Source organism: Aplidium turbinatum, chromosome 11, assembly GCF_918807975.1.
Source record: "Aplidium turbinatum chromosome 11, kaAplTurb1.1, whole genome shotgun sequence".
Classification (NCBI taxonomy): Eukaryota; Metazoa; Chordata; class Ascidiacea; order Aplousobranchia; family Polyclinidae; genus Aplidium; species Aplidium turbinatum.
Window position 1 is genome coordinate 1,238,103 of NC_137482.1, and position 23,992 is coordinate 1,262,094.

A 23,992-nucleotide genomic window follows, 5' to 3' on the forward strand; every position below is an offset into this window, starting at 1 on the left:
AGCCCTTGCTGAATTTAAAGGTAATAACATAATTAGATTATGAGAAATTGAATTTTTAGTGTTCGTACTAGTAAATGGGGGCAAGCGTTCTGGTTGAGTGATCACAATAAATGCAAAATTTCAAACTCGCATAACTTCACCAAACAATAATGGATTTCAAAAATTTTTTTTTTGTCGAGTTCAGTGTTTTGAGCTTAATCTGCTGATGAAATGTCAAAACAATCTGAGATGGTGGGTTAACTGGCTGGGACAGCTGACAAATAATGACCCAAGCGCCTCTTTTTCTTCCTTCATATGGTTCACTCAGTTATCAGAACTGCAGACGAATTCAGTTCAGTTTATTTTTTGTTTTGTTGGCAAAAAAGAAAGAAAAAAAAGAGAAAATATACAAAAACACAATAAACACAAATAATTCGCACAACAAGGATGGCAGCGAAAGACCAAAAGGTCACAAAAGTCAGCTGCCACCCAAACAGTTGCATGTTTATTGTACTATAGGCCTAAGCAGTGTGATGACCAAGTTTTTAGTAGTAGTTAGAGGGTTCAAAATGTTCACTATTTTGAGAAAAAAATCTGGCAACCCTAATCGTATGATGCTTGATTTATCATATGTTATACTCTGTTTGACATGTGATACTAATACAATTCAAAATAATGTACAAATATTTTTGCTTTTTGTTCGATATTATTTGAAAAAAATTGCCGCGTAATTTCAGAATAGATTCGAAATTCTGGATTCGAAATTAAGTATTCTAGAATAGCCAGGTATTCTGTATTGTGCATCCCTACTATGGCCTAATGAACTGAACATGCATAAGTTTTTCGGGTGTCCAAAGCAGATCTTTAAAAAAATAATTGGCTAACATGCTGATTGTGGCAATAATCAAGGCATTTTATGTCAATTATCTGCATTGCTTTTGCAGCTTCACACTTATCTTAGATGACTGAATTGATTCTATGTGACAGAAACATTCACTCTTCTGCCTGTGGAGAAGTTAGCCATTGTGTGTATAAATGTCTCCTGTCAAAGAGTTATTGACAAATGTGAGAGTGATTCTTGCTAGTTCATCTCCACAACGAAAAGCTATCTTGGAACAAATTGTAAGGTTTATCAATTTTATAAATTAATGTAAACTAAAAAGTGTTTATTGTTTGTCGTTGTGTGATTAATGCTTAACTTTATAGTATTGGTAGCTCAGGATATAGAATTTACCTCTTTGTTCATTTATTTTCCATAGTTTTAGTTACTTAGTTGGTCAAGCATTAAAATTTTTTTACACATAAAATGTCTGAGGAAGATGTGTTATTTCATAGTGCTGTTGCACAACCACTTCCAGCCTTAGAGGGCGATTTCAAGTAGGCCTTAACCAGGGTTGTTGGTATTTTACCCGACCCAAAAAAACCCAGGTGGGTTTTTTTAATAAAACCCACTTAAAAAAACCCAAAAAAACCCATAAAAAAACCCAGAGCATCATATTTGTCCAGTTTTTATTGGAAAATTAAAAAAATGAACAAAAACACTACAAGTACAAGGCACTTAAAACAAACTTTAAATTAGGACTTAAGGATGTGAATTTAGGGGTGTCCAACTTCGATTATTTGAATATTCGGAATTCGAAATTCAATTTATTTTCGATTTCCGAATTTCGATTTTGAATATCACAACTATTCACCACACTGCAAAATGTGATTGTATTAAAAGAAACGCTATGAAAATTCGCTAGAAAACACGAAAAAACGCCATGAAAATTTGCGAAAAAAGAACACAAAATAACGTCTACAGCAGGGGTGTCCAACCTTTTTGGCCAAAGGGCCACATGTAGTATGCGAATGGTTGCGCGGGCCACTTGAGTATTTACTGCTAATTTGTAATCTTAAAAATGACTGTCTGATAATTTCTAATTAAAACCCTCACACCCAAATTCTAATCTTAGAAATGTGTTTGTACATTTTATGGCTTATATAAGAAGATTGAAGTTGGTTTTAAAGTGGTTTAAGGTTTTTAGTTGAAAGCAAGCCAGCAGCAAAGCGTAAATAATGTCAAATTGGCAATTGACCCTTTTGATGTTGCCGGAACAGCGGAGTTGCGCGTCCCGTAATGTATGGTCCGGCTGTCCCTAGGTTCATCCACGAAAAACTTGCTCGCACAAGTAAGTGCTGCCAAATAATGATGTCACGAAAACTGCCAATCTATGAATCCTCTGATCTTATTCTTAAGATACAATTTTTTTTGTAAAATTTTAGCAATTAAAAGTTTTGAACTTCTCTCGCTAAAAGCAAGAAATATTGCTGATTGACTGACTCTTGAAGCACCTGTAGCTACTATTGTGTGGAAAAGGGTGGACGTAACAATGTGGAAAATGTGATGCGTAACAATGTGCATTGTGATACAATAAAATTAACTTGAACAGTTGCGCACCCCATGCACTAGGGATTATAGAGTAATAGAGAAAGAAAGCAAACAATAAATGCCAATTTATCGGAATGTAAGTTCGCCATAAATTACGTTGGCGATTGAGTTGATGATATAATATATGTCATTTCGAAAAATATCACGCGGGCCACTCAGAACCTTCTCGCGGGCCACGGGTTGGACGCCCCTGGTCTACAGCTCCAGACCCATGTTGGTGTTTAAGAACACAAGCTGATCGACATGGTCACCTGTCAGTCGGGATCTCAGCTTTGTGACGGTCAGGCCAGCTTTTGAAAACGTCGCTCCGCTGGAGCCGAGGTCGCTGGGGTCACAAACACCTTCTCGGCTAGCTTTTTCAGCACCGGTAGCTCGCCTTCGTTTGCTTTCCACCAGGAAAGCGGATCAGCTTGCCCAAAAGCAAGCTTCTGCTTCATAAAATAGGAAATCTCGTTTGAGATTGAGCTAATTTTGAACATCATCATCACTGTTGTTGGAGTATTCCGTCTGGACCCTGCCCATGGAGAAGAGTTCCGTCAGAGTGGTCTGGCATCTTCGCTCATCGCCTGTGTTGGCTCAACGTCGGGGCTATCGGAATCGGAAGAACTGACACCTCCCGTTGGCTGCACACGCGTGGAAGACAACTACGTTGCGCATGACTTTTCTCAACGCACATGTGCAGGACTGGCCGTTGGACCCGCGAGAGCGTGTGATAGTCACGTGATCGACGATGCGCATGCGTCGAAGTCTTTTTTCGCTTGCAAAATGCGACAAGACAGATTTCGAGCCACTCGCGTTACTGTCACCCGCGTTCAGCCGAAAGGACAGCTATAATTTCGAATATGCCTGATACGAAAACGAATTTCGAATATCACCTTAATCGAAATCAAATCGAAAATCGAAATTGAACATCCCTAGATGTGATTGTGAAGTAAATTTCCAACAATAAACTGAAAACGCAGTGGATATTGTACAGTACACAAAAATCAAGTAATGTCACTTTGTGTACACTACACTAAAACTCATTTATGCAAAAAGGCCTTATAGTTAAACTGGTGAAAGTACTACTCTACTGTAGTCTGTATATATGATGTGAAATGCAATTTAGGAGGCTATTTACCAATTACAGATTCTGGATTCTAACGCATGGTTGTTTCAGAGCATTTGCCTAAATGGCCATAGGCCACGTAATCGCTCAATTGCTCATCCATTACTATATATAAGATATATATAAATGATAAAAAATATTTAAATATGATGGCATAAACGCTCCTTGCCTTCAGATCTAAAGCAAACGATTCAATAATGTGATTTCTACCACGGTAGCATCAACTTGGTATAGAAATCAGTGGATGATGCAACATACAACTTGATCTTGAAATTAATAGATGATGCAACATTCAAGCAACTACAGCCCTAGTGCATTATTTTATTGAGTTATGCAAGCATGTACTGTGAGTGAAAGGCACTTCATTCGTAAAAAGTAGTTTTGAGGTGAAATAAGCATGAATCTACCTTTTTTTGCATCTTTTTTTAAAAAACCCAATAAAACCCAAAAAAAAACGGGTTTTTTCAAAAAAACCCGGCCGGGTTGGGCTTTTTTAAAAAAACCCGGGTTTTTCTCAACCCTGGCCTTAACACAATTGTTTGTAGGTCTACATTGATCGAACCTTACAAATACATTGTCAATAGTTAATTTTCCATGTTTTTGATATACAGTATAATACCGTACATGCTTGAGTGATGTGGAGACCATATCATCAGAGGCTATGGTTCCTCTACACCAGTGGTTCTCAACCAGGGTGCTGTGGTGCCCTAGGGTGCCATTTATGTTACTCGGGGGTGTCGCAAACTATTTCCCATATTCATTTTTTATTTGCCTTCAACTTCTGAAAAAACAAACTAAGAAATCATTTCATTGATTAGGCTGCCCAGCATCTCGAATCTTTGTAGAAGCAATTAAAAATTATTTTCCAACGTTGTGAGCAGAAAATAATGCATGGGTAGGCTAAGGAACTCACTTTCATCACTGAACTCTCATGTTATTTGCACCTCAGCGAGGAAGAAAAACAACCAGACATGCGTAACAATGGAAATGTAAAGCTGTTACACTGGAAGGTACAATTCCATGAGTTCTGGAAAAAATTCAAAATAAATATCCTTGCATCGGAGAAAAGGCAGTGGTAATTTTACTAAAGCTTTTCACATCATACCTAAATGGTATGTATGATGTGGAAAACTGTATTTCCATTATGACAAACATCGAAACAAACAAATAGAAAGGTTAGGCCTACTAATAGTTGAAGAAGAAATAAGGGCAGCTTTATCGAATGTGCACTCAGATATAAAGGGGATTCGCATGAGAAGCCAAGAATAAATTTCAGACTGACTTTGAAATACGTAATTAAGCTATAGCAATGTAGCCTACTTTGCTGTCTTTTCAAATGCCATTTCAGAGTGGCACTCAATCTCTAAGCAGGCTAAAAATGCTGTGTTACTATTATGTTGATTTCTGAATTTGTATTGGAGCTGAAAGCCAAGCAGAGAAGCTATGAATAGGCTAGGTACCATTTTTTAAGTTTTTAGTGTGAAGCTGTTCCAACAAGCTGAGCTGCATTTGAGGTGAAAATTCGTTAGTCAGACACCGGGTCCCGCAAAATATTTTTTTCTTCTGTAGGATGCCCTAAGCCTAAAAAGGTTGGGAACCACTGCTCCACATGGTGATTGGTGACTATAGCCATTGCCTTTAATCAAATCGATCTAATGTTTTAAACAGATTTTTCTTAGAATGTTTGCATCCCCCTTTGCACCAAATACTTAAAAGAATGTTGTGCACCATTGTTGTTTAAACTTTCATTTTACTAAAATGAGTTCATTGTTTCAGGGGCTGAAATTCGAAGTAATTCCATCTCCATTCGATGAAGAAACTGTCTCAAAAGAATCGTTCAAAAATCCTCGAGATTATGTAAAGCAAGTTGCTCACCAGAAAGCAATTGCTGTCGCCGAGCAATTCAGCCCTGACGATGGCAAGGTCTTGGTCATTGGAGCGGACACTGTGATCGTGAGTTGTTTAACTGCACAGTATAGCCTAATTCTAGTATATAAGTTCAAAACTCTTATTGTATTTTAGAGATTTTTTTTGTTTTTTTGTTTGTCGTATCCAGGCTTACACCTGGTGGTTGAAGATTTAGATTAAGTGAACGGGAAGGCAAGGAAGCCAATTTTCGTGTCCACCTTCAGGCATGCCTTTAAGTGTCCTGCCAAAGACACAGCCGCATGCTCTTGAGTGGTGTCGAACCGGCACTCTTTCAATTGCCGTTCCAGGGCTCTCACCACTCGGCTATGCAGCCGACTATTTTAGAGATGACCTTGTAACATGTACCATGTTTTTTACTAACAAACTTAAATTATGAGAACATTTAGCCGAAATTTATTAGAATTTCAATATGCTATTGCTTTACAACTGTGCAAATTCAAAACCTAAATTCTGCTCTCAGTCTCACGGAATTTAGTTCATCACATCACACATCCGTATTTCTGAAACGACATAACTGTGCAAACGTTCCGCTTTCATAACTCCCACCATAGGCTATTACTAATAAAAAGGCACTATATTATGAAATAAGCGGGAATTGAAAAATACTGGTAGCATATATAGACCAAAAGAATTTCCATTAAAAGACAGACAGAAGAGACTAAGAGAACAGACCGAATGACTCTAGAACAAGAAGGTAAAATTCACGACCGGAGAATGTCGCTTTTCAGACACTCGTCACAATAAACTAAATTTGTTAGAGTTAGACAGGATAAGTATTTCTCAATTTTCCGAATAAGAAATTGTAACTTTGATTAACAAAAAATACTTTTAATTTTTAACATTACATTTAACTTGTTTAATTTTTGGTAGGCAATCATACCCCTAGACAGAAACCTTAAATTTTCCTGTTGTAGCTAGAGACTCAGAGTCTCTCAATAAGCAAAAAGCCTACAACCTCATAGTATTGTAATACCACATAGTACGTGGCTTTCACAGTGCTGTGCTGTCCCAGAGCGTAGCAAATTACCATTCCACTGATACTGTTGTGTTACTTGTGAAGGCTACATTTGCTTTTAATGTTGTTTCAATATTATGTTGTTGTTTTCAAAATGCAATGTTTTATTTTTGCTATATTTAATGATAGCAGATTAGTGTTTTTTGTTATGTGTGAAGCCATTTTACCTTTAGCAGCTTTTTAGTCAAACATTAAATTTAATCTATTAACATTAACAAAAAGTCCATGCAACCTTTAGCAGTCCCAGGTGAAGTGTTTTTAATTTGTGACAGGGGATTTAAATACAAGCTTGTTGTAGGTATTTTCTATTTGTTCTCTATTCCTTACAGGTGTACAAGAATCGAATCATTGGCAAGCCTCATCATCCTGAAGTTGCTGTGAAGACTCTCAAAGAATTAAGCGGATCAACCCACTCGGTGTGTACGGGAGTGTCTGTCATCAAAGTTCACGATGCCATGTTGTCAGAAGCGATATTCGATGAAGTAACAACCGTCCAGTTTGGAGATCTCACCGAGGAAGATATCAGCAGTTACGTGGCCACTGGTGAACCCTTGTAAGTTGCTCATCCGCTGTTGTTGTTTGTAGCACATTCGTTTTATATTTATATGTGACCGTCACAGCGAAAACAATAAACGCTAAACAAAGCAGAGGTTTAGAAAAAGTTAGAAGCCTCAAAATCCCAATTTGAATGCAAAGTAAAAAAAACAAACTGGCACGGTTGCATCACCTTTAGAAAACTAAAACTTAAGGATTATAAAAGTGAAAAAAATCGAAAGATATCAAGATCATTTATTATTTAATTATCAAGATCATTTATAACACCAAAATGTTGATCGATTGTGATGCATCATCAACTACACTGACGTTTCGTGAGGGACGCTCCTCCTGGTTATTAAAATTTTAAAGGGTCCATAACATTGATTTCAAAAAAAGTTATGATCCAAAAATTGAGGTGCGATCGATTCCCAGGAGAGTTGGGAGTTTATCCATCAGTTGGATCTAGTGTCCTGGCGTCTTAATCTAAACTTCGTACGAAATTGTCAACAATATGCCCCGCCCCCGGTTTGATCCTTCTTCCACGAAACAGCTTTCTCATCACTTTCTGTTTGCTTTGTGCATCTTATCACAGCACATATTCTCTTCCAGGAACAAAGCTGGTTCCTACGGGATCCAGGGACGTGGAGCGATGTTGGTGTCCGGGATTACTGGGGATTACAACAATGTTGTTGGATTCCCAGCCTATAAGTTTTGTAAAGAAGCCTGCAAGTTCTTACATGACGAAAACCAGTAACTGCGGTACACACTACACACGCGCACTTACCCGGGTCCTATGGTCGCATGTGGGCTCAGTAGACTGGAAGCAGAAGATGCAATCCTTAGCACCCATTTTCAAGCACCAAGCCATGCACGTTTGCTCTGTGCGAGAATCCAACTGACTGCTTTTTGGCCATTTCCATCCGCTTTTAACATTTGGCCGCACCGTTGATGTAGAAGTCACGTGACTCCATCCTGATAACGTAATATTTCCCTCACTGTTGCGCTTTATAAAATAAAGTTTCATCTTTCAAACAATGATTTAAAGCTTGCTTATTTATTGCTTATATGTTCATCACATTGTTACAACGTCTACCGCAATATTTTGTCGTTCTTGCAAGGCCTGGTGTGTTTTGAAATGGGTTTGCTCGAAGTGAGATTTCGCTATATGGGGTTTTCTTTACCTACCTTGTTGAGCAAAACTAAACGCATTAATTTATGCTCCACACACGATTATCAACAGTAGTGACAACGCATCACGACCACACAACACAGGAATATTATTTATCTCAGTTTTGTTCGTAGATTTGGTAAAACCCATGCACAACAGGCCAAGCGCATGCTGCACGTGGCGTGGCAGGGGAAGGTGAGAGCCACATCATCTGAAAATTGCAGCCAATGTTAACTGAAGAACTTCATCACTACCACGCTCGTAAAATTAATTTTGCAGTTCTTCAAAACGAATTTGCTTTGGTCGGAGTGTTATTCTATTAACTTTATTTCTGGCATCGAAACGAACATATTTCCATAACATGCCAGTGATTTGATGTCACAACTTTTAGGGAAAGTTTTCATCTAGGTTGATTTCAGCACTGGTTTGAACTTTCAAATGCTGTTATGTGAGTTTAAATTCATTTCCATGGAAGGTGCTTTCATAATGTGCTAGGGTCGAATTAAAACTTACTGATTAAATTATGGTAAAAAGATGTAATTTGCGTGATTTTGTACAAGAAAAACTTTTAAAGAAATAAACATCGTTGAAGTTTGGATTGCATTGCATGAATTTACGATAGAAAACAAAGGAAATTCACGACGTCTAAGGTATCTGGTCTAAGGTATGGCGTTCCACAAGGATCTCACTTAGCACCAACGATGTTTGCGTTAGCGATTTCGCACACAGAACAATGAAGAAGGCGATTTGGTCATTAAAAGTCAAAGTAGAAGAGATTCTCACCAAGGACATGAAGCTGATGTCACAATACCTAAACAACTGAAGACTATTACTCAACACAGGTAAAACCACGACCCCTACATGTGAGAAGACAATCTGGTAATTCGCACTACGTCACACAAAACTGCTAGAGCGTAAAATAATTTATACCAATCGATTTACGAATGCCAATGCGCAATGTACTTCAGCGCAGCCGCAAAGAACCGCAGCAGAAATACATCAACGCTGAGTGGCAAGCATCGATGAGATTCAGTGCCATTTTTTATTTGAGGTCTTTGATATGACCCGACGGGGTGTCGAGTCCACGTCCACCGACTCAGAGGCAAGCACTCAAACCACGACGTCACCGAGCTGGTGACATTTTTAGTCAAATTCCATGAAATTGTGATTTCACTAAACGTCACAAGCCTAACGCTCAAAGTACCGTGTGCAAATTTTTTTTGTGACGCTTAACCTGACGTTAAACTCGCACTTTACGTCTTTGACCAGTGTGGTGGAATTGTTGCGCAATTTCGATGTAATAAAGTCATAGAAAAATTGAATTTTGTAACTTTGTGCGGTTCATTGCATTCGTGAAGTGGAACATTTAGTAAAATAAAATTTCACAGTAGCAAAATATTGAAGTGCTGACGTTTGCTTCAGTCGCTCATTGGTTGTACTGTCCATCACGCACCACCACATAATTGGGTCTGGCACTTTCACAATGATAATGTTTCATTTCTGTTGCTCCGCTAGAGCCATGGTTTGTAGCGTTGTGGGTTGACGTATGAATATTGCGGTCAAATATACGTTTGTTTTGTTTGTTTATCTTTATCCTGCATTGCGGGAAAGCGGACGAGCGCTATGCATCGGTGTACGCCTTCCGACATACACCTGATCCACGCTGTAGCCGACTGCAATGTCTGTTTCCGGTTATCTACTCTGCTTATGACTTAAATTTGGTACTACCCATTACTCGAAATCGATCACTGGGTAGAGGCAATTATCGTAAAGTTTCTTGCCCAGAGAAACAACAGCAAGTGCGGGTGGCTGGAGTCGAACATGCAGGCTCTCGACTGCGAGCCGAACGCGCTAACCACTCGGCCACTGCTGCCAAGTCCACGTTGTTTGTTCATCACGATAAACAAGGCACGCAAACGGTGCCATCTTTCCAGTTATGGCATCTAGAACCAAACCGATGTTTAACAGAGCTGGAATAAAAGTCGATGTTGTCCGTGGGAATGTTTATCCTCGGATTGTTTGAGAGCTTAATCATGGCAGTTTTCCACAAGTTGCTTGAAATGCGTTGCTCAAGCGCACAACCCGAAAGCCGAGCTAGTGCCTCTTGATCTTGAAATTTTTTCGTTCATAAAGTCAGGCGCTTAAACATCGGAGCTGACTTAAATCGATCGATCACTGGCTACAGATAAGCCCCTGGGTTGTGGCATTCGGCACCTGGGTTTCATCTGCGTCTGATTTTTACAAACCCAAGTTTTGTATGTAAGTTTTTTTGTTAAAACCAAAAATGTAAAACTACCGCAACAGATTTGTCAACCAACTGTTCGTTGTGTCAACATCAGAAAGCAAAAAGTCAACGTTATTGATTCTGTTAAAGAGCAGGAATAGCCTCAGGGTTAGTCCACAGGATGTGCGGTGTGCAAAATTCCTCGGTAACACAATTCTGCTGTTCAGTCTGACAGCCAGTCAGTGTGATAAAAATTTACCATTTCCTGTATAAGTTTTAGTGCAGTAGCCTAACTTTGAGTTAACGCGTTGTAGTGAAGCGGGTTGAAAATTTTGAATCAACCAAGTGCAGGTCAACGTTGCTGGCTGATTAATTGATGGAATAGCCTATGTTCAGTTTGTTTATTTTTTTCAGATCATTTCAAAAAAGGCCATAGCCTACATGCTAAAAATATTAGATATCTTAGAAGAGAACAACAGGGGCAAAACGTGAGTGTAGAAATCTCCCTCAAAAAGAAATAGAATATTTAAATCAAAGAATTTGGCGTATTCGCGCAATAAGAAAGCAGCAGCGCATACCCCATGAGGCGAATAGAACATTTTAACTTTAGTCTTTATACAGTCCTACATCAACCTCGCTTTATGCTGAATTCAATTTTACTCAGTTTCAATATTGTCTAATTTGAAAGAAGTTGATACAGTCAACTTCATTAGGCTTCACCAAAGAAGAGGAAACTTTATTGTAACTTAATACCCTGCGAGAAAGTCTACTGACGGAGATAATTGTACAGAAAATTCTTTCTAAGCCAATAAATAAATAATAATCATTACATTAAACGCCAGTCGATTATATTTTCACTTTACGCAATATAGGGAATAATAAACGATTTCGTTTCCACCAAGCAAAGTTATCTTCAAGTGATATTGAAACCACATCTCTTCAGTTATTGCGACCTCCAGCGAAAACTCGGCATGCACACGTTATCCGCTAAGGTAACAACATCATGATTATGTCAAGAACTTCTGAGCATTAAGGTCAAAGTTTGCAAAGCAGGGCACTAAAAAATAAGTTGTTATTCAAAATAACAAGCAGTATAAAGACTAACTGTTCAAGCAGGTTACAAAAAAGAAATTAAATCACAAGTTTAGTGTTGAAGTTATAGTGTAAAAGTACAATAACTTTGACGCCACGACGCATTTAAAACGATTACACAATCAAGTGGAGAGCGAAGCAAATATTGTGACGATTTTGGTGACGTAAGTAAGTATGCAATTTGCAGCGGTATTTAAGTAGTTGTATAGGCTAGCCTACAGAAGTTATCAAATACAGTGATACAGAGATAAACCGGCTTAAAGCCAACATGGCTTTGAAACACCAACCAACGATAAACTAATTCCATGTTAGCATTTCACTAAAGATGTTTCAAAGGACTTGAACTTTAAAGTTAGAACGTCGACGTATCAACCAGCAATCACATAAAAGAAAATCTTAAAAGAAATATGGACGTAGATTTATTTTCGGCTTCTCGCAAGTCACAACTGAAGAAAAGTACAGTAGGCTACCTATCGATGCTTTTTTATAACTTTATTGTATAGGCCTACTCCTGTGGTTCTCAACTGTTTTGTCCCTATTAAACCATTATCAAGATAACTTTTGTCAATGAAGCACATGGGAATGCCTAAGTGGATTAATTGTAAAAACGGAAAAAGTTTCTCAGTAGGCTACAGACAACTTGGTTGCAAAAGCTACAGTTGTCTATTGACAAAAGCTACTCGAAGGACTGAGTTGGTCCCAAACCTAAACATGCAAAAAATAATAATTCTCAATTTGTATTTAAATGCCGTTTGTATTGTTTCGTCACTGATGTGATGTTTGTTTTCCAGATTGTTGCACATAACAAGAGAAGATAAACTTCCATCTGTTTTGTGACCATGGAGTCAGAAGACTTGGTGGACCTTGAAGATTTATCGGACTGTGAGAAAGCCAAGATTCTCCAGGTAGGCTAAGTAGAAACAGTGTTCCCACCAAAATAATATTAAATTCTGCGTGGCCAAATAGGGATTGAAACTTATTGAGAGCACGCGACTACAAAGACACTTGGTAGGTAGCATGCTTTATTGTGAATACGGCGGTACCTTTCTTGCCATTTTTTCTACCGCAATTAGATATTCACCCACCACCAGGTATTAACCTGGATACAATAAAAATAACTTTGTACTCTTACGAAAGCAAAACTGCGTGACCGAATGCTTTCAAGATCCCGAATGCTTTGACCTGAATGCTTTAACGACCCTACGTTGACCGTCCCCCAAAGTAGGCTACATGAGTTTGTCCCCCTTCCAGAGCACTTTACCGGCTTGAAAACTTTATTTTAAGTCGGCTTTCTTGCTTTCCTGTCAAGGCAATCGAGTTAACTCGTCACCATCTCGAAGGTGACGGTTAACTACGCAGCAAGCTTACATCCACATTCATTAACATCAAGATCCATATTTTTTAGGTTCTTAAAAGAAACAATCATGTCAAACACCGAGAGGAAAGAAGGTTATGGCAGCTTGCGGTTAGAGAACAAATTCAGAGAGTAAACGATCACAGATCCTTTGAGGATGAATCGTGAGTTGTGTTTGGAATTCATTGCAGAAAAGATTGCAGACAACTTGTAGGCAGCACATTTTGTCCATTTGACCCTCAAAAAAATATGTTTTCTGCTGAAATGAAAGCATTGCTAGTCATAATAAGGCTTATACAAAGCGTATAGGCTACGTGGTCAATTTCTTTTTAGAAAACATTGTTTCACAATTTAAATTCAATTCAATTTTATTTTTGCTGCTGGCGCAAATATGTACAGAACTACAAAGTAAACATACGAGTTTGACACCAACAAAAGGAAAAGATGGCAATCCCAAAAGTTTAGTGTTTTCTTTTACTTTTCTTTTTTCTTTACTTACTTTTCTCTTTTTTTTCTTTACTTTTCTTTTACTTTTCAATTTACTTTTCTTTGTCGGAAAACAACAGCAATGATAAAGTTACTAATAGTTTACGGGAACAAACCAACAAAAGGAAACGGCGGCAAAACCAAAGAAGTTTAAAACGTGCATGCGATGTAAATTTAAAGGATACGTCGATGAAAGTAAATTAAGCACGGCTACCAAACCTAACAGTTTAAAATAGATAAATTAGTTGAAAGAATCAGTTGGCTCCACATACTTAAAGCAACTGGAGGTCTGGCAGTTGATGAAGCCATGTGGGGACGACTGAACCTCACAACCAATACAAAAAAAGAAAAATCAAAAACACGAGCATTTAATAAACGTACGGTGAGCTTATTATACAAAAAACTATATACAGTGTTTCATTGTTAAATAAAATGAAGTGAAGTGTTCGCAGCAACGACAGTGGTGTAGTTTTAAAACAGGAATCGATAACTGATGGGTTCAGGAATATTCACTAACTATTATTTGAACATAATATTATAGTGATGATCAATGAAAAATGTACATAGTGAAGGAGATATGAAAATGGTCTTGATGGCATGCGGGTGACTTCGGTATCGGAGAGGGATGGAGTTTCTTGGCGTTTTTCAAATGAATTTCCAACCAAACTGCTGGAGAGTGATGCAACTTCATTGTTGAAGTACCGTGCTCTTGACAAACAAATCTATACAACAAAGTAATGAGAGTCAAAACGTTCTTTGAACAAGTACAATATAGCCTACGTAGTCCCGCATAAAAAAAAAACATAACTAAAAAAAAGTAGCCTAACAAAAAAATAACATAACCATATTGTTCTATCCCGTAAGATGATTTCTTTTTCCAATCACAATTCAAACAACTTTCTTGTCATCTGAATTTGAATTATGTGTAGACCTCAATATTTGTGCGGGTGATTGTTTATTTAATTTTAGTCTTTTGCTCAAAAATGTGTAGGCTATTACCGCTGAAGAAAGGTCGCCGCTTCAGATCCCCAGTCCGTTAGAATGTCGGTGAAAGCAGAGAATTCTTACATCACGTGGGCTAATAATTTTGTTACTTTTAAGTTAACGTTTGTATCTTTTGTGCAGGAAACTCAAAGTTAAAACCGGGGAATGGCACAAAGATATGATCCGACGCCGTGGAAAGTCAACGGACATTTCTTCCAGACTCTACAGAAGAATGTCCATCGATCTGATGACCACGGACAACAGACATCCAAGGACCCTAGTACGATCCCCGTCTCAACCGTATTCTTCACAACACCCTCCAACGGGAAGTCATGCGCGGCTGAAGAAGTCCTATAGTGACGTCAATCATAACAATGAACTAGACGCGTCGAAAATGAAGTTTTGTCAGAAAACTCAGGAAGTTCCAAATTCAGAAAGCGCTGTTGTCGACCTCAAAGAAGTGAAAGAAAAACTTCAGGACAATAATATTTCAATGAATATTCCACATGAGGAATCGCAACTTCGAGATATTTGAACTGGAAACATTCCAACTGATGCTTGCTCCCATGTGAGAACACACTCACTTGACGGCAACTTCCTTGGAGGATAAGCCTATTTCAAGTTGTTTATCATTTAGTACAAGGACGTAGCCACGGGGGGGGGGGCGAACCCCCCTAAAAAGATAGGTTTTTAATTCTATCACAACGTTTTAATAACGTTATATTTCATGTTGAATGATGTTTGGCTGCATTTAGTAGCAATAAACTCAATATTTTAAATAAAAAGATATTTGTCCCCCCCCCCCAGCAGTTGCTTTTGCGGTTTTGCCCGACTAAAATTTACTTTCTAGCTACGTTACTGACTTAGCAGTTAGCACTTAATTGGTCTTGGTTGTTGGACCTCTACGCCCACTGCCATTTTGCTTTACAATTGTGATTCATCGTCAGCATAGATTCTGGTGTTGTATTTCCGGTGCGTTTGAAATAATTCCAATCGATTTGAATGTTGATTTTCACTCAATCTGGCGCAATGTGACCTTTTTGTGACATCATGCTAGAAATTTATGACTGCAAAAACTAATTGTTGTGACGTCAACAATGTTGCTACCGACGGCGCGCCACCTCGTGAGGACGTCAGTTTGACATCGGTAGAGAGCACGTAGTTGCAAGAAACTTAATGACGCTCCTGAAAGTGACGCGCATGCAAAATTGTCATACAAGTTGTTATGTGTCGCATTGAACGTTACCTGGTAAAACTTATATTCTTTATCGAAGTGATAAAAGCGCAAGTGAGTCATAACCGTGCATTGTTGACTGTCCGTGCGATGTTTTGTAAAGAAAACGTTGGTTCCAACATGGATGTGATTCAGTAAATCGGCGGCGCTTGTACCATGAAAAAATTTCCCATAAACGTCACAAATCGGCGACTGAGACCCAAACAATGGATGCTCACAACCAGCCTGGGGTGGGAATTCTCAGAGCGAACCAAATCAGGCTTCAGGTATTCTTGTCGTTACTTCACTAGCCTGCTACAATTGTGAAATCGTGATTATTTATTAAATATCGACAGCACACATAGACTACACACATAGGTACCAGGGTTGTCGGTATTTTACCCGACCCAAAAAAACCCGGGTGTTTTTTTTTTTAAAACCCACTTAAAAAAAACCAAAAAAAAACATAAAAAAACCCAGAGCATCATATTTGTCCAATTTTTATCAGAAAATTGAAAAAATGAACCAAAGTACTTAAAACAAACTTCAAATTAGGACTTCAGGATGTGATTGTGAAGGAAATTTCCAAGGATAAATTGAAAACACAGTGGATATTTCTGTACACAAAAATCAAGTAATGCCACTTTGTACTACACTAAAACTCATTTATGCGAGAAGGCCTCATAGTTAAACAGCCCTAGTGCATTATTTTATTGAGTTATGCCAGCATGTACTGTGAGTGAGAGGCACTTCATTGGTAAAAAGTAGTATTTGAGGTGAAATAAGCATGAATCTAACTTTTTCGCATTTTTTTTAAATATAACCCAATAAAACCCAAAAAAACCCGTTTTTTTTTTTAAAAACATGCGGGTTGGGCTTTTTTAAAAAAACCCGGATTTTTCTCAACCCTGATAGGTACACCAAACGTTGAGATACAATCAACCAGCATCGGCTCAATACGAAGTTATTTTATTGGTCCCAATTCCATACTTCTGCAAAATTTTCCCCGCTTAATCAAATAAAATTTGCTTGGTACAGACACGATTAGGTTCAATGAGATTGGTCAGCTTTGTACTTCAACGAAGAGACATGGTTTCATATCACGCATGTAACATGTGGATTGTGGAACACAACAATTCTCCAGCTGAAGACAGAGTGCAGATTAGGAAACATGCACAACACTAGGAGTGACATCAACCATGCTGGAAATTGCCCAAAAATATGGTGATAAGTCGTTATTCGGCAACAAGTTATATCCTATTGAATGCTTTCATAATGGCAACATTGTTATGGTAAAAAAAATTATTCAATGTTGTCGACAATTTTCAAGTGAAAATTACTCAGTTTTTGACGTTTTAAATATCACATTAAAATCTCAGCAGCAAATAAGCGGTGAAACTTCCAAAACGTATTCAACTCAGCTGGTAGTTTAAAATTGACAACAAACTTTCAAAAATAAATTATCAAGGTAACCACAAGATCTTGATTAAAGTGCAATGAAGTTTCAAATTTGTTTGCAAAATAATATTACTCAATAGAAACAGTGGTCGCTCAGCGGAATGGCCCGTTTCGGTGAGTCCGATTCGGTGAGTCCGATTCGGTAAGTCCGATCCCTTAACGGGGGATTTTTTCAATTTTTTTTTTAAATTATTGGGTACCGTAGCCTAATTATCATTGCCGTTTTAGGGTTAGGGGTTAGAGGTTAGGAACTCACCGAATCAGACTCACCGAATCGGACTCACCGAATAGTAGCAGACCCGTCGCTCAGTACTAAGATAAACAACATTCAGATTTTCACAAGCTCGACTTGACTCGTTATTTCACAAAAAAAATGTCAACGATTTCAAGTTCAAGTTTTTCAACTGCATATTGTGGGCTTCTTCGCATGTTCCCACACTGGAAAAAAATAATGGAATTGAATGCAAAGAAGCCTACAATATTATCTAGCCTTCATCAAAAATTAAAAAAACTGATTCGCATCGCACTGAAATATAATTTTTGAAGAAAATATTGCGTTGTTACCTTGCTAGAGAATATATACTGTTTAGTTTCACAAAGAGAAGAGAATTCTGAATCAAACTATTTTGAAACACGGGTAAAACTTCATGCGCTTTCTTCAGAAGAATATAACCCAAAATCTTTAATATAATAAGGTAAATAGCATCGAAATAACCAAACACACATATGCAAATAGGAAATACTGGTAGTTGATTTGAACACGAAAATGGTATGGATGAAAATGAATTATGTTCAGTCACTGAAACCACATACTAAGCAAAATAAGATTTTTAAGGTCCTGCTACAACTGATAATTATAATTTATCTGATATAAGCTCTTTCCAGCAAACAAATTGTATTGATGTCTTTATAGTTTGAATTCATATCACACAAAATGATTTTTAAAGTACCTTTTGTAAAAATGTTAATCAATAAAACTGGAGATCATCATGTTTTAAAAATATATGAAATTAAATGCTGTCACTGTCACTGAACTCTAAGACACCACAATCGACCGCAGCAGTTTGTTGGTGGAGTTCGGTAAGGCCGGTCAAATCTTCCAAGTAGTTGTGGGGTGAGTTAAATACATCAAGCAAAAATTCAAAGCCTTTAGTACGGTAAGCTTCCATTACAAGATGAGAGCAACCAGTGCATTTGCTGAATGCATCTGTAGTTGGGTAGAAGACGTTGTTGTTGGAAAGAAATCCCCGGATTTGGTGAGGAACTGGACCTAAACAAGAACCTTCTTGTTCTTCTTCCAAAGTCGACAAGCTTCTGGCACCTAATGGGTGATGCAAAACTGCAGCCATCAACTCCACTGCCAGTGCTGATGCAAGCATCGACACACCAGGTCTTGTCACAGTGCACTGCTGGTCTAGAGTTCTGTCTGTCATCGAATTGCCTGGAGCAACAACGTCATTGCAAAAGTAACAACCAAGTTTTGAAACAAAGTGAATGTCATTGGATGTGCAGGGTTGCATTGTTTCTTCATCATTCGAGGCAATGCCATGCCGCATCACAAGATACGAGTCAAACCCAAGCGCTGCATTGATAACAAGTTTCCTCTTCACTGACGAGAGCAATGTGGGAAGCCACCTGCTTTCTCGGGTGTCCATGAGAAGGAATATAACATCATGAGAGTCAATCAACTTCTCTAGAGTTTCAACATCACTTTTCACTTTTTCCTTTAGGTCTTTGGTGGAGTGAACTGGATGCCCAGGCATTGGTATGGACAATTGTACTCCAGTAGCATTGATACCAGGAAATATTTTAGTCAGATGATCTGCAGCTGCTGCAGCTTTAGGCCTTCCACCAGCTACGCCACAATCAGAAAAAGTAAAAAGACTTTGTCGTACGGGGTTAGAAAATGAAACTGTTCCATTATCTACCATAGTGATTGTGTTTACTCCCCACCCTAAAAGTCCTCTTGCAATATTACATCCTAATGTACCAGAACCGAGTAACAAACACTTAGTTTGAGCAATCATTTCTAAATTCAACGCTGGCATCAGCCTCCATCTCATCAACTTCAGGTTAAGATTGACAGAAGATTCAGCTAATTTCACTGGATCCATGTTTTCAGCAAGATTAACTTGTCGTGGTTTTAGTTTTTGTTTTTTATTTTTCTCCCAACCTGTATACTTAGTTGGCTTCTCAGTTAAGGAAGGAACATTGACAGTTAAGTACAAACTATGCTCGATGCTTCGTTTGCCACCGCGAGTGCGATCTCTGAAGCACAATATATTTACAGTGTTGTGCAACTGCTCTGCCCAATGGTATGCAATCAGAGTCAAATAATTTCTCAGCGGCCATCCAGGGTAATTAGGAAGAGTTGAAGGATCACAAAAACTAAAAACAACGGTTTGACCTTCACCACGTATGGGTTTGAAATCTTTCAATTCATAAATTCCAACAGGATACGTGCCAGTGTCTGCAGAAGACTGGGCCACTAGAAAAAATCCAGGAAGATGTTTATGTTTACAAACAAAATCATCTACACAAACTTGAAGTTTTTGTATATATGTTTCGTCTTTGACTTGACTCAAAATTTGATTACTTTGAGAGTTATCCACAGTAAAAGGAACGGAATGCACAAAAGCAGGAAAAGAAAACCAATAGTTAAATACAAATTTCTTCAAATTAGAAAAACTAAGAAGTACAAAACGGACAAGTTGACTTGGATTTGTGATTGCATCACCACTAACGATTGAATTCCAAATCAAATCAGCTTCATTTTCAAGAAGGCCTGCTAGACTACTAGTTTTGAAGTCTTCCTCAGTGTTTTTGTTGTACAAACTTCCTTCAGAAACAAAACATAAAGGTGGGGCTTTTCCACAGTTGTCAAATGCTGTATATTCAACGGTGTGGCGACATGGAAGTCCATCAACATCAGAATTTGTGTAAAATCCATTTAAATCTTTACGAGTATCATCCAGTTTGTAAACATTCAGTTTGTTTTCAGCTAATTTGTTCCAGAATCCACTTTCAATTACACTTGAAAAAGGCACAAACTGCAGCAGAGTGTTAGACATTTTATTTGATACACTTCAAACAAAATTTATGCAATACATATATAATTATATATACACTGTTAATTACACATTTTAAAAATATATTCTGCAAAAGAGGGTTACTATCATTACTAAAGGGAAATACTGTACTACCAGCATACGTGTCGATTACACGAGGGCAGAAGGGTGCCTGCTCGGGTCGGAAACAAATTTTAAAGTCAGTTTTGTAGCAGCAAACATGTTGAGTCGGATCATGCTTTGACAATTTTAGCTCGTCTGTATAATGTTGAGGTACGAGCTTGTCTAATGTTTAGAATGTCTAATGTCTACACAACATTCGCACAAGAAATACAATTATGGTACAAAAAGTGTTTGAAAAAAAGTATGCCTCGGTCCTCGATAGCTCATCCGGTTGAGCAACAGATTGTAAACGAAGAAGAGGCAACATGAAGTAACCTTGGTTTAACACTCGTGGTGTACGTTACAGCAACCCAAACCAAAGACGACCCTCCATTCAACGAAACTAAGTGGATGGACTAAAAAATAGGCAACAACACTTCAAGAACAAGGGGATTGGTACAGCAGCAGAAGCTCGATGCCATTGGTACAGCACGAGATACCGGTACATGCTGATTTGTAAAAATTGTGACAACACGCCGAGTATTGTCTTACCATGTATTGTTTTACTGTAGATGTGATGATGGTTCAAACGTGAAAACAAAGTGCTGAGTGTTGCATTTCTGTAGTGCTAGTGCACTTAGCAAAAAGATCCTAACCAATTCTTTTTCTCATTCAGCTATAGTGAACTATTGTTGTTTATAACTTTTCATACGATGTTTTTTTCATCATGTTTGCGTTTTGAAGTTGGTGAACCGAATTGACCATTTACAGATAAACTGTTTTTTTACAGCAGCTCAAGGTACTGTACAATACAGCTACCGCAAAATGACTTCGGACCTTTTCACCAAAATTTACGCCAGGTTTGTAGCTGTGCGTTTTACATCAGATCATACCACTAACAATAAGCATTGTGACTAACAATGCGAAGATTGTGAAAAATGTGAAGAAGGTTATGATAATGCAATATGACAAATTATTAAGAAAGGTCGATAGTTTTTATTAAAAAATTTCATTGTATTATATATATACAAAATGCTTGCTTTTCTTGAAAATTTAGAAAGGTCAAAAGTCATTTTGCGGTAGCTGTAGCTTCCTCCATATTAACACTAACAGTCATTGATAAAAGTAACTCAATAAAACAATACCTACATCAACATTTTACATTTACATAAAAATACGTACTAGTTTTAAGTTAGGAAGTGGCTATTTTTTCACACCTAATGCCATGGTTACAATCAGGTGTTGCAAGAGTTAGGATTAAACTTAGGAAGGGTTAAGGTAAGGGTTAGAATTAGGAATAAGATTAAGGTTTTGATCTTTGCACAGGACTACAAAAATTTTCCAAAATACAAGGTTTTGTTTTCAACAGCTTTAAAGCTTTGTCAAATTAGGGAAGAATTTTTTATCTGGGAACACTAATGAGGCTATTATTACACTACATGTAAATATAGCCACAGCCTTTAAGTTATTGTACCAGTAATGTAAACATTATCTAACATGGCCTCAATGCACTCTATGATGAAATGTTAGAATGAGTTCACAAAGCTATTCTTGTTTTAAAAGTGTAAATATATATATATGTTGTTGGAATCTTGAAATTTTAAATTACATAATTATTTGCCCTTTCATTTATTCTGGAAGTTGTTTATCAATATACCGTCACTCAAACATATCTTACTTCATCTTTTTCTAAGAAACTCTAGGATCTGTAATTTTTTAATTGGGCAATTCGAACTCACTTCAGGAAAAGAAATTCTTTGAGACTCACAAGCTGCTTCTCTGTCATTGAAACATAGTCACGTCAGAAGCGGTTTTTGCTGTTCTCGGGTGTTCTAAATTAACTGCTAATAAAAACGTCTATACCATGGCGATCTGTATACACCGGCCTTGACAACGTACGAACTGGAGGGCTGACTGAAGGCCGATGTATTTTCAATTTTGAAGTTTAAGCTAAATTCACTTTATATTCCTTTTAAATGATAATTTAAACAATTTAAATTGCCAAAGTGTGATCACTGAATCCCAAATCACTGCAATGCAAAACTCCTAAGTGGTGGTCGAATATCATTGTGGCAGAATTAGTGGTGCGATACTGACGAGCTCAGCCTCATGGGCGAAACACGGTGTCTATCGCTGTCAATTCTTGCTACAAATCGGCTGCCGAGAAACATATCCTAAAATTATGTTGACAAAAAAACAATATTTTCCGAAATACTGGTGTTGCCAGACGCTTTTTGGATTTTCAGAACAAGTGCCAAAATCTATTCCGTTATTTTAATGGTAAAAACAGCACAAAAGTAACTCAAACTCTCACAAAATATAGACAAAGACTCTATTTATCAACTACTACTCAAACTATCAATTTATACTTGCAATTTTGGCTACTAACAGATCGGCCTTCAGTCAAATTTTAAGCTGCACGTCGCCATGGTCTATACATAAAAACTTGAACCCCTACACAGCGTTGCCAGACATGGCCAAACAAAGTTTCCTGCAGCGAATTCGATAAATTCACCAGATAGCCTAACTTTTAAAAAGTTAATTAACACTACCTTATGTTGTGTAGTGTTAATTAACCTAACCTTCAAAACATTATTTCTAATTTAGGTCATGAACTCCTGTGCCTTGTGGTATTTGAAACATGAATTTGCGATCATAGCCTACATTATAACTCTCTTTTTTGAAATGAATGCATGTAGAAATCCAGTTTGGCAGCAAATATACAATCGAAAAGCTTGTCTCGAAGTAGGCCTGCGTAGGCTATTAAACGGACCCAAGATAAGATCAAGAATGAAGCGCCCTGCGTTTCACCTTAGCTCTTTGCAACGTTATAGTTACCGTCGTGAAATTGTCGTTCTTTTGCATATATGTAGGCTAACGCTACCCAGTAATTCAAGTAATTTTGCAGTTGTGCTTCAGGATTCTGAAGCGTGATTAGGAATTTGCGTGCCTCTCAAGAAATCGCATGCCAATAACCTAAACGGATCCTTGCAACCAGCAGTTTCAATCACATATAGGCCTACGTAGTTTTTCGTCTCTTCAACGTTAGGCTATAGCCTACAGATGGTGGATGCCTCAACGACTGTGTAGGTATCGCGTTCTGGCCTTCAATTCAACAGACAGAGGTATTATTTTTGGTGTATATGACTTTGATGTAATCAGTACAAGTGATTTTTGCCGCTATCAGAGCACAGTCTGATGTTGCACACCCAGTATGGCTTAATTGTGGTACAGCTCACTAGACTATAGGCTAATATGATTTTGATACAGTAGTGATAGCCTATTACTTCTGGTTCCGTCAGTTAACGTTCAGTTTCCTGGGTTGAACTTATGATTTGAATTATGTTCTGTTGTGGAAAGACGATTGCAATCTTTTACGTTATGTGGTGACAATAAAATCATAATATATGCAATAAAGAAGCACAGACTCGTTCTCGGATCATTTCTGCCCCATTATTGCGCCCGAAATGTCGCTGTAGACTGGAAAACAATTCAAATCATTTTTTTTGTTAGAACCCAAATGAAACGACAGCAAGCAGTGGCCTCTAAACTCTAATCTATCAAAAATTTAAACAACTAGGCTACTACGTTCCCACACTTTATATAATCTTCCAAGCAATTTTTCGCACAAACATTCCACCTTGACTGGGCCTGCAAAGTCACATTCTACATCAGCATCACAGATGGTGTTCTAATGGACAACGAAATATCGGACATTAAGGGGGCGATACTTTCTCGGATTCTAATTTCAGCGGACGTAGTGAGTAAAAACCCACTCATACGTAGCTGTAGGGCGTAGGCTAATGGAGACAGCGACATCCCGAGCACAGTAGCCTAGTGGTAG

General features: G+C 37.9%; 3 protein-coding genes across 4 annotated transcripts; 2 read left to right on the plus strand and 1 right to left on the minus strand.

Moving 5' to 3' along the window:
* The first annotated feature begins 929 nt into the window (after positions 1-929).
* On the plus strand, positions 930-9,671 carry LOC145779556 (dTTP/UTP pyrophosphatase-like). Its single transcript, XM_082591172.1, has 4 exons — positions 930-1,101; positions 5,295-5,471; positions 6,792-7,015; positions 7,609-9,671. Exons 1-4 carry the CDS (start codon positions 1,015-1,017, stop codon positions 7,751-7,753), a joined length of 633 nt encoding a protein of 210 aa, XP_082447298.1. The 5' UTR covers positions 930-1,014; the 3' UTR covers positions 7,754-9,671.
* A 1,819-nt stretch (positions 9,672-11,490) lies between these two features.
* LOC145779793 (uncharacterized) lies at positions 11,491-15,660 on the plus strand. Of its 2 annotated transcripts, none has more exons than XM_082591438.1 (4): positions 11,491-11,651; positions 12,275-12,388; positions 12,889-13,001; positions 14,449-15,660. In XM_082591438.1, exons 2-4 carry the CDS (start codon positions 12,323-12,325, stop codon positions 14,840-14,842), a joined length of 573 nt encoding a protein of 190 aa, XP_082447564.1. In that variant the 5' UTR covers positions 11,491-11,651; positions 12,275-12,322; the 3' UTR covers positions 14,843-15,660. The 2 variants fall into 2 exon arrangements, with proteins under 2 accessions (XP_082447564.1, XP_082447562.1); XM_082591436.1 differs by having other exon boundaries at positions 11,491-11,647.
* A 216-nt stretch (positions 15,661-15,876) lies between these two features.
* LOC145779451 (ubiquitin-like modifier-activating enzyme ATG7) lies at positions 15,877-20,049 on the minus strand. The gene has a single exon (XM_082591043.1). It carries the CDS (start codon positions 20,047-20,049, stop codon positions 17,989-17,991), a length of 2,061 nt encoding a protein of 686 aa, XP_082447169.1. The 3' UTR covers positions 15,877-17,988.
* Positions 20,050-23,992: the final 3,943 nt, after the last annotated feature.

Bases quoted from the DNA above. Each gene is read 5' to 3' on its own strand.
- LOC145779556 (XM_082591172.1), top strand. From the start codon at position 1,015: ATGTCTCCTGTCAAAGAGTTATTGACAAATGTGAGAGTGATTCTTGCT. The intron at 1,102-5,294 runs GTAAGGTTTATC...TCATTGTTTCAG, and splicing joins AAGCTATCTTGGAACAAATT to GGGCTGAAATTCGAAGTAAT. The intron at 5,472-6,791 runs GTGAGTTGTTTA...TATTCCTTACAG, and splicing joins TTGGAGCGGACACTGTGATC to GTGTACAAGAATCGAATCAT.
- LOC145779451 (XM_082591043.1), bottom strand. From the start codon at position 20,049: ATGTCTAACACTCTGCTGCAGTTTGTGCCTTTTTCAAGTGTAATTGAA.
- LOC145779793 (XM_082591438.1), top strand. From the start codon at position 12,323: ATGGAGTCAGAAGACTTGGTGGACCTTGAAGATTTATCGGACTGTGAG. The intron at 12,389-12,888 runs GTAGGCTAAGTA...CATATTTTTTAG, and splicing joins AGAAAGCCAAGATTCTCCAG to GTTCTTAAAAGAAACAATCA. The intron at 13,002-14,448 runs GTGAGTTGTGTT...TCTTTTGTGCAG, and splicing joins AGATCCTTTGAGGATGAATC to GAAACTCAAAGTTAAAACCG.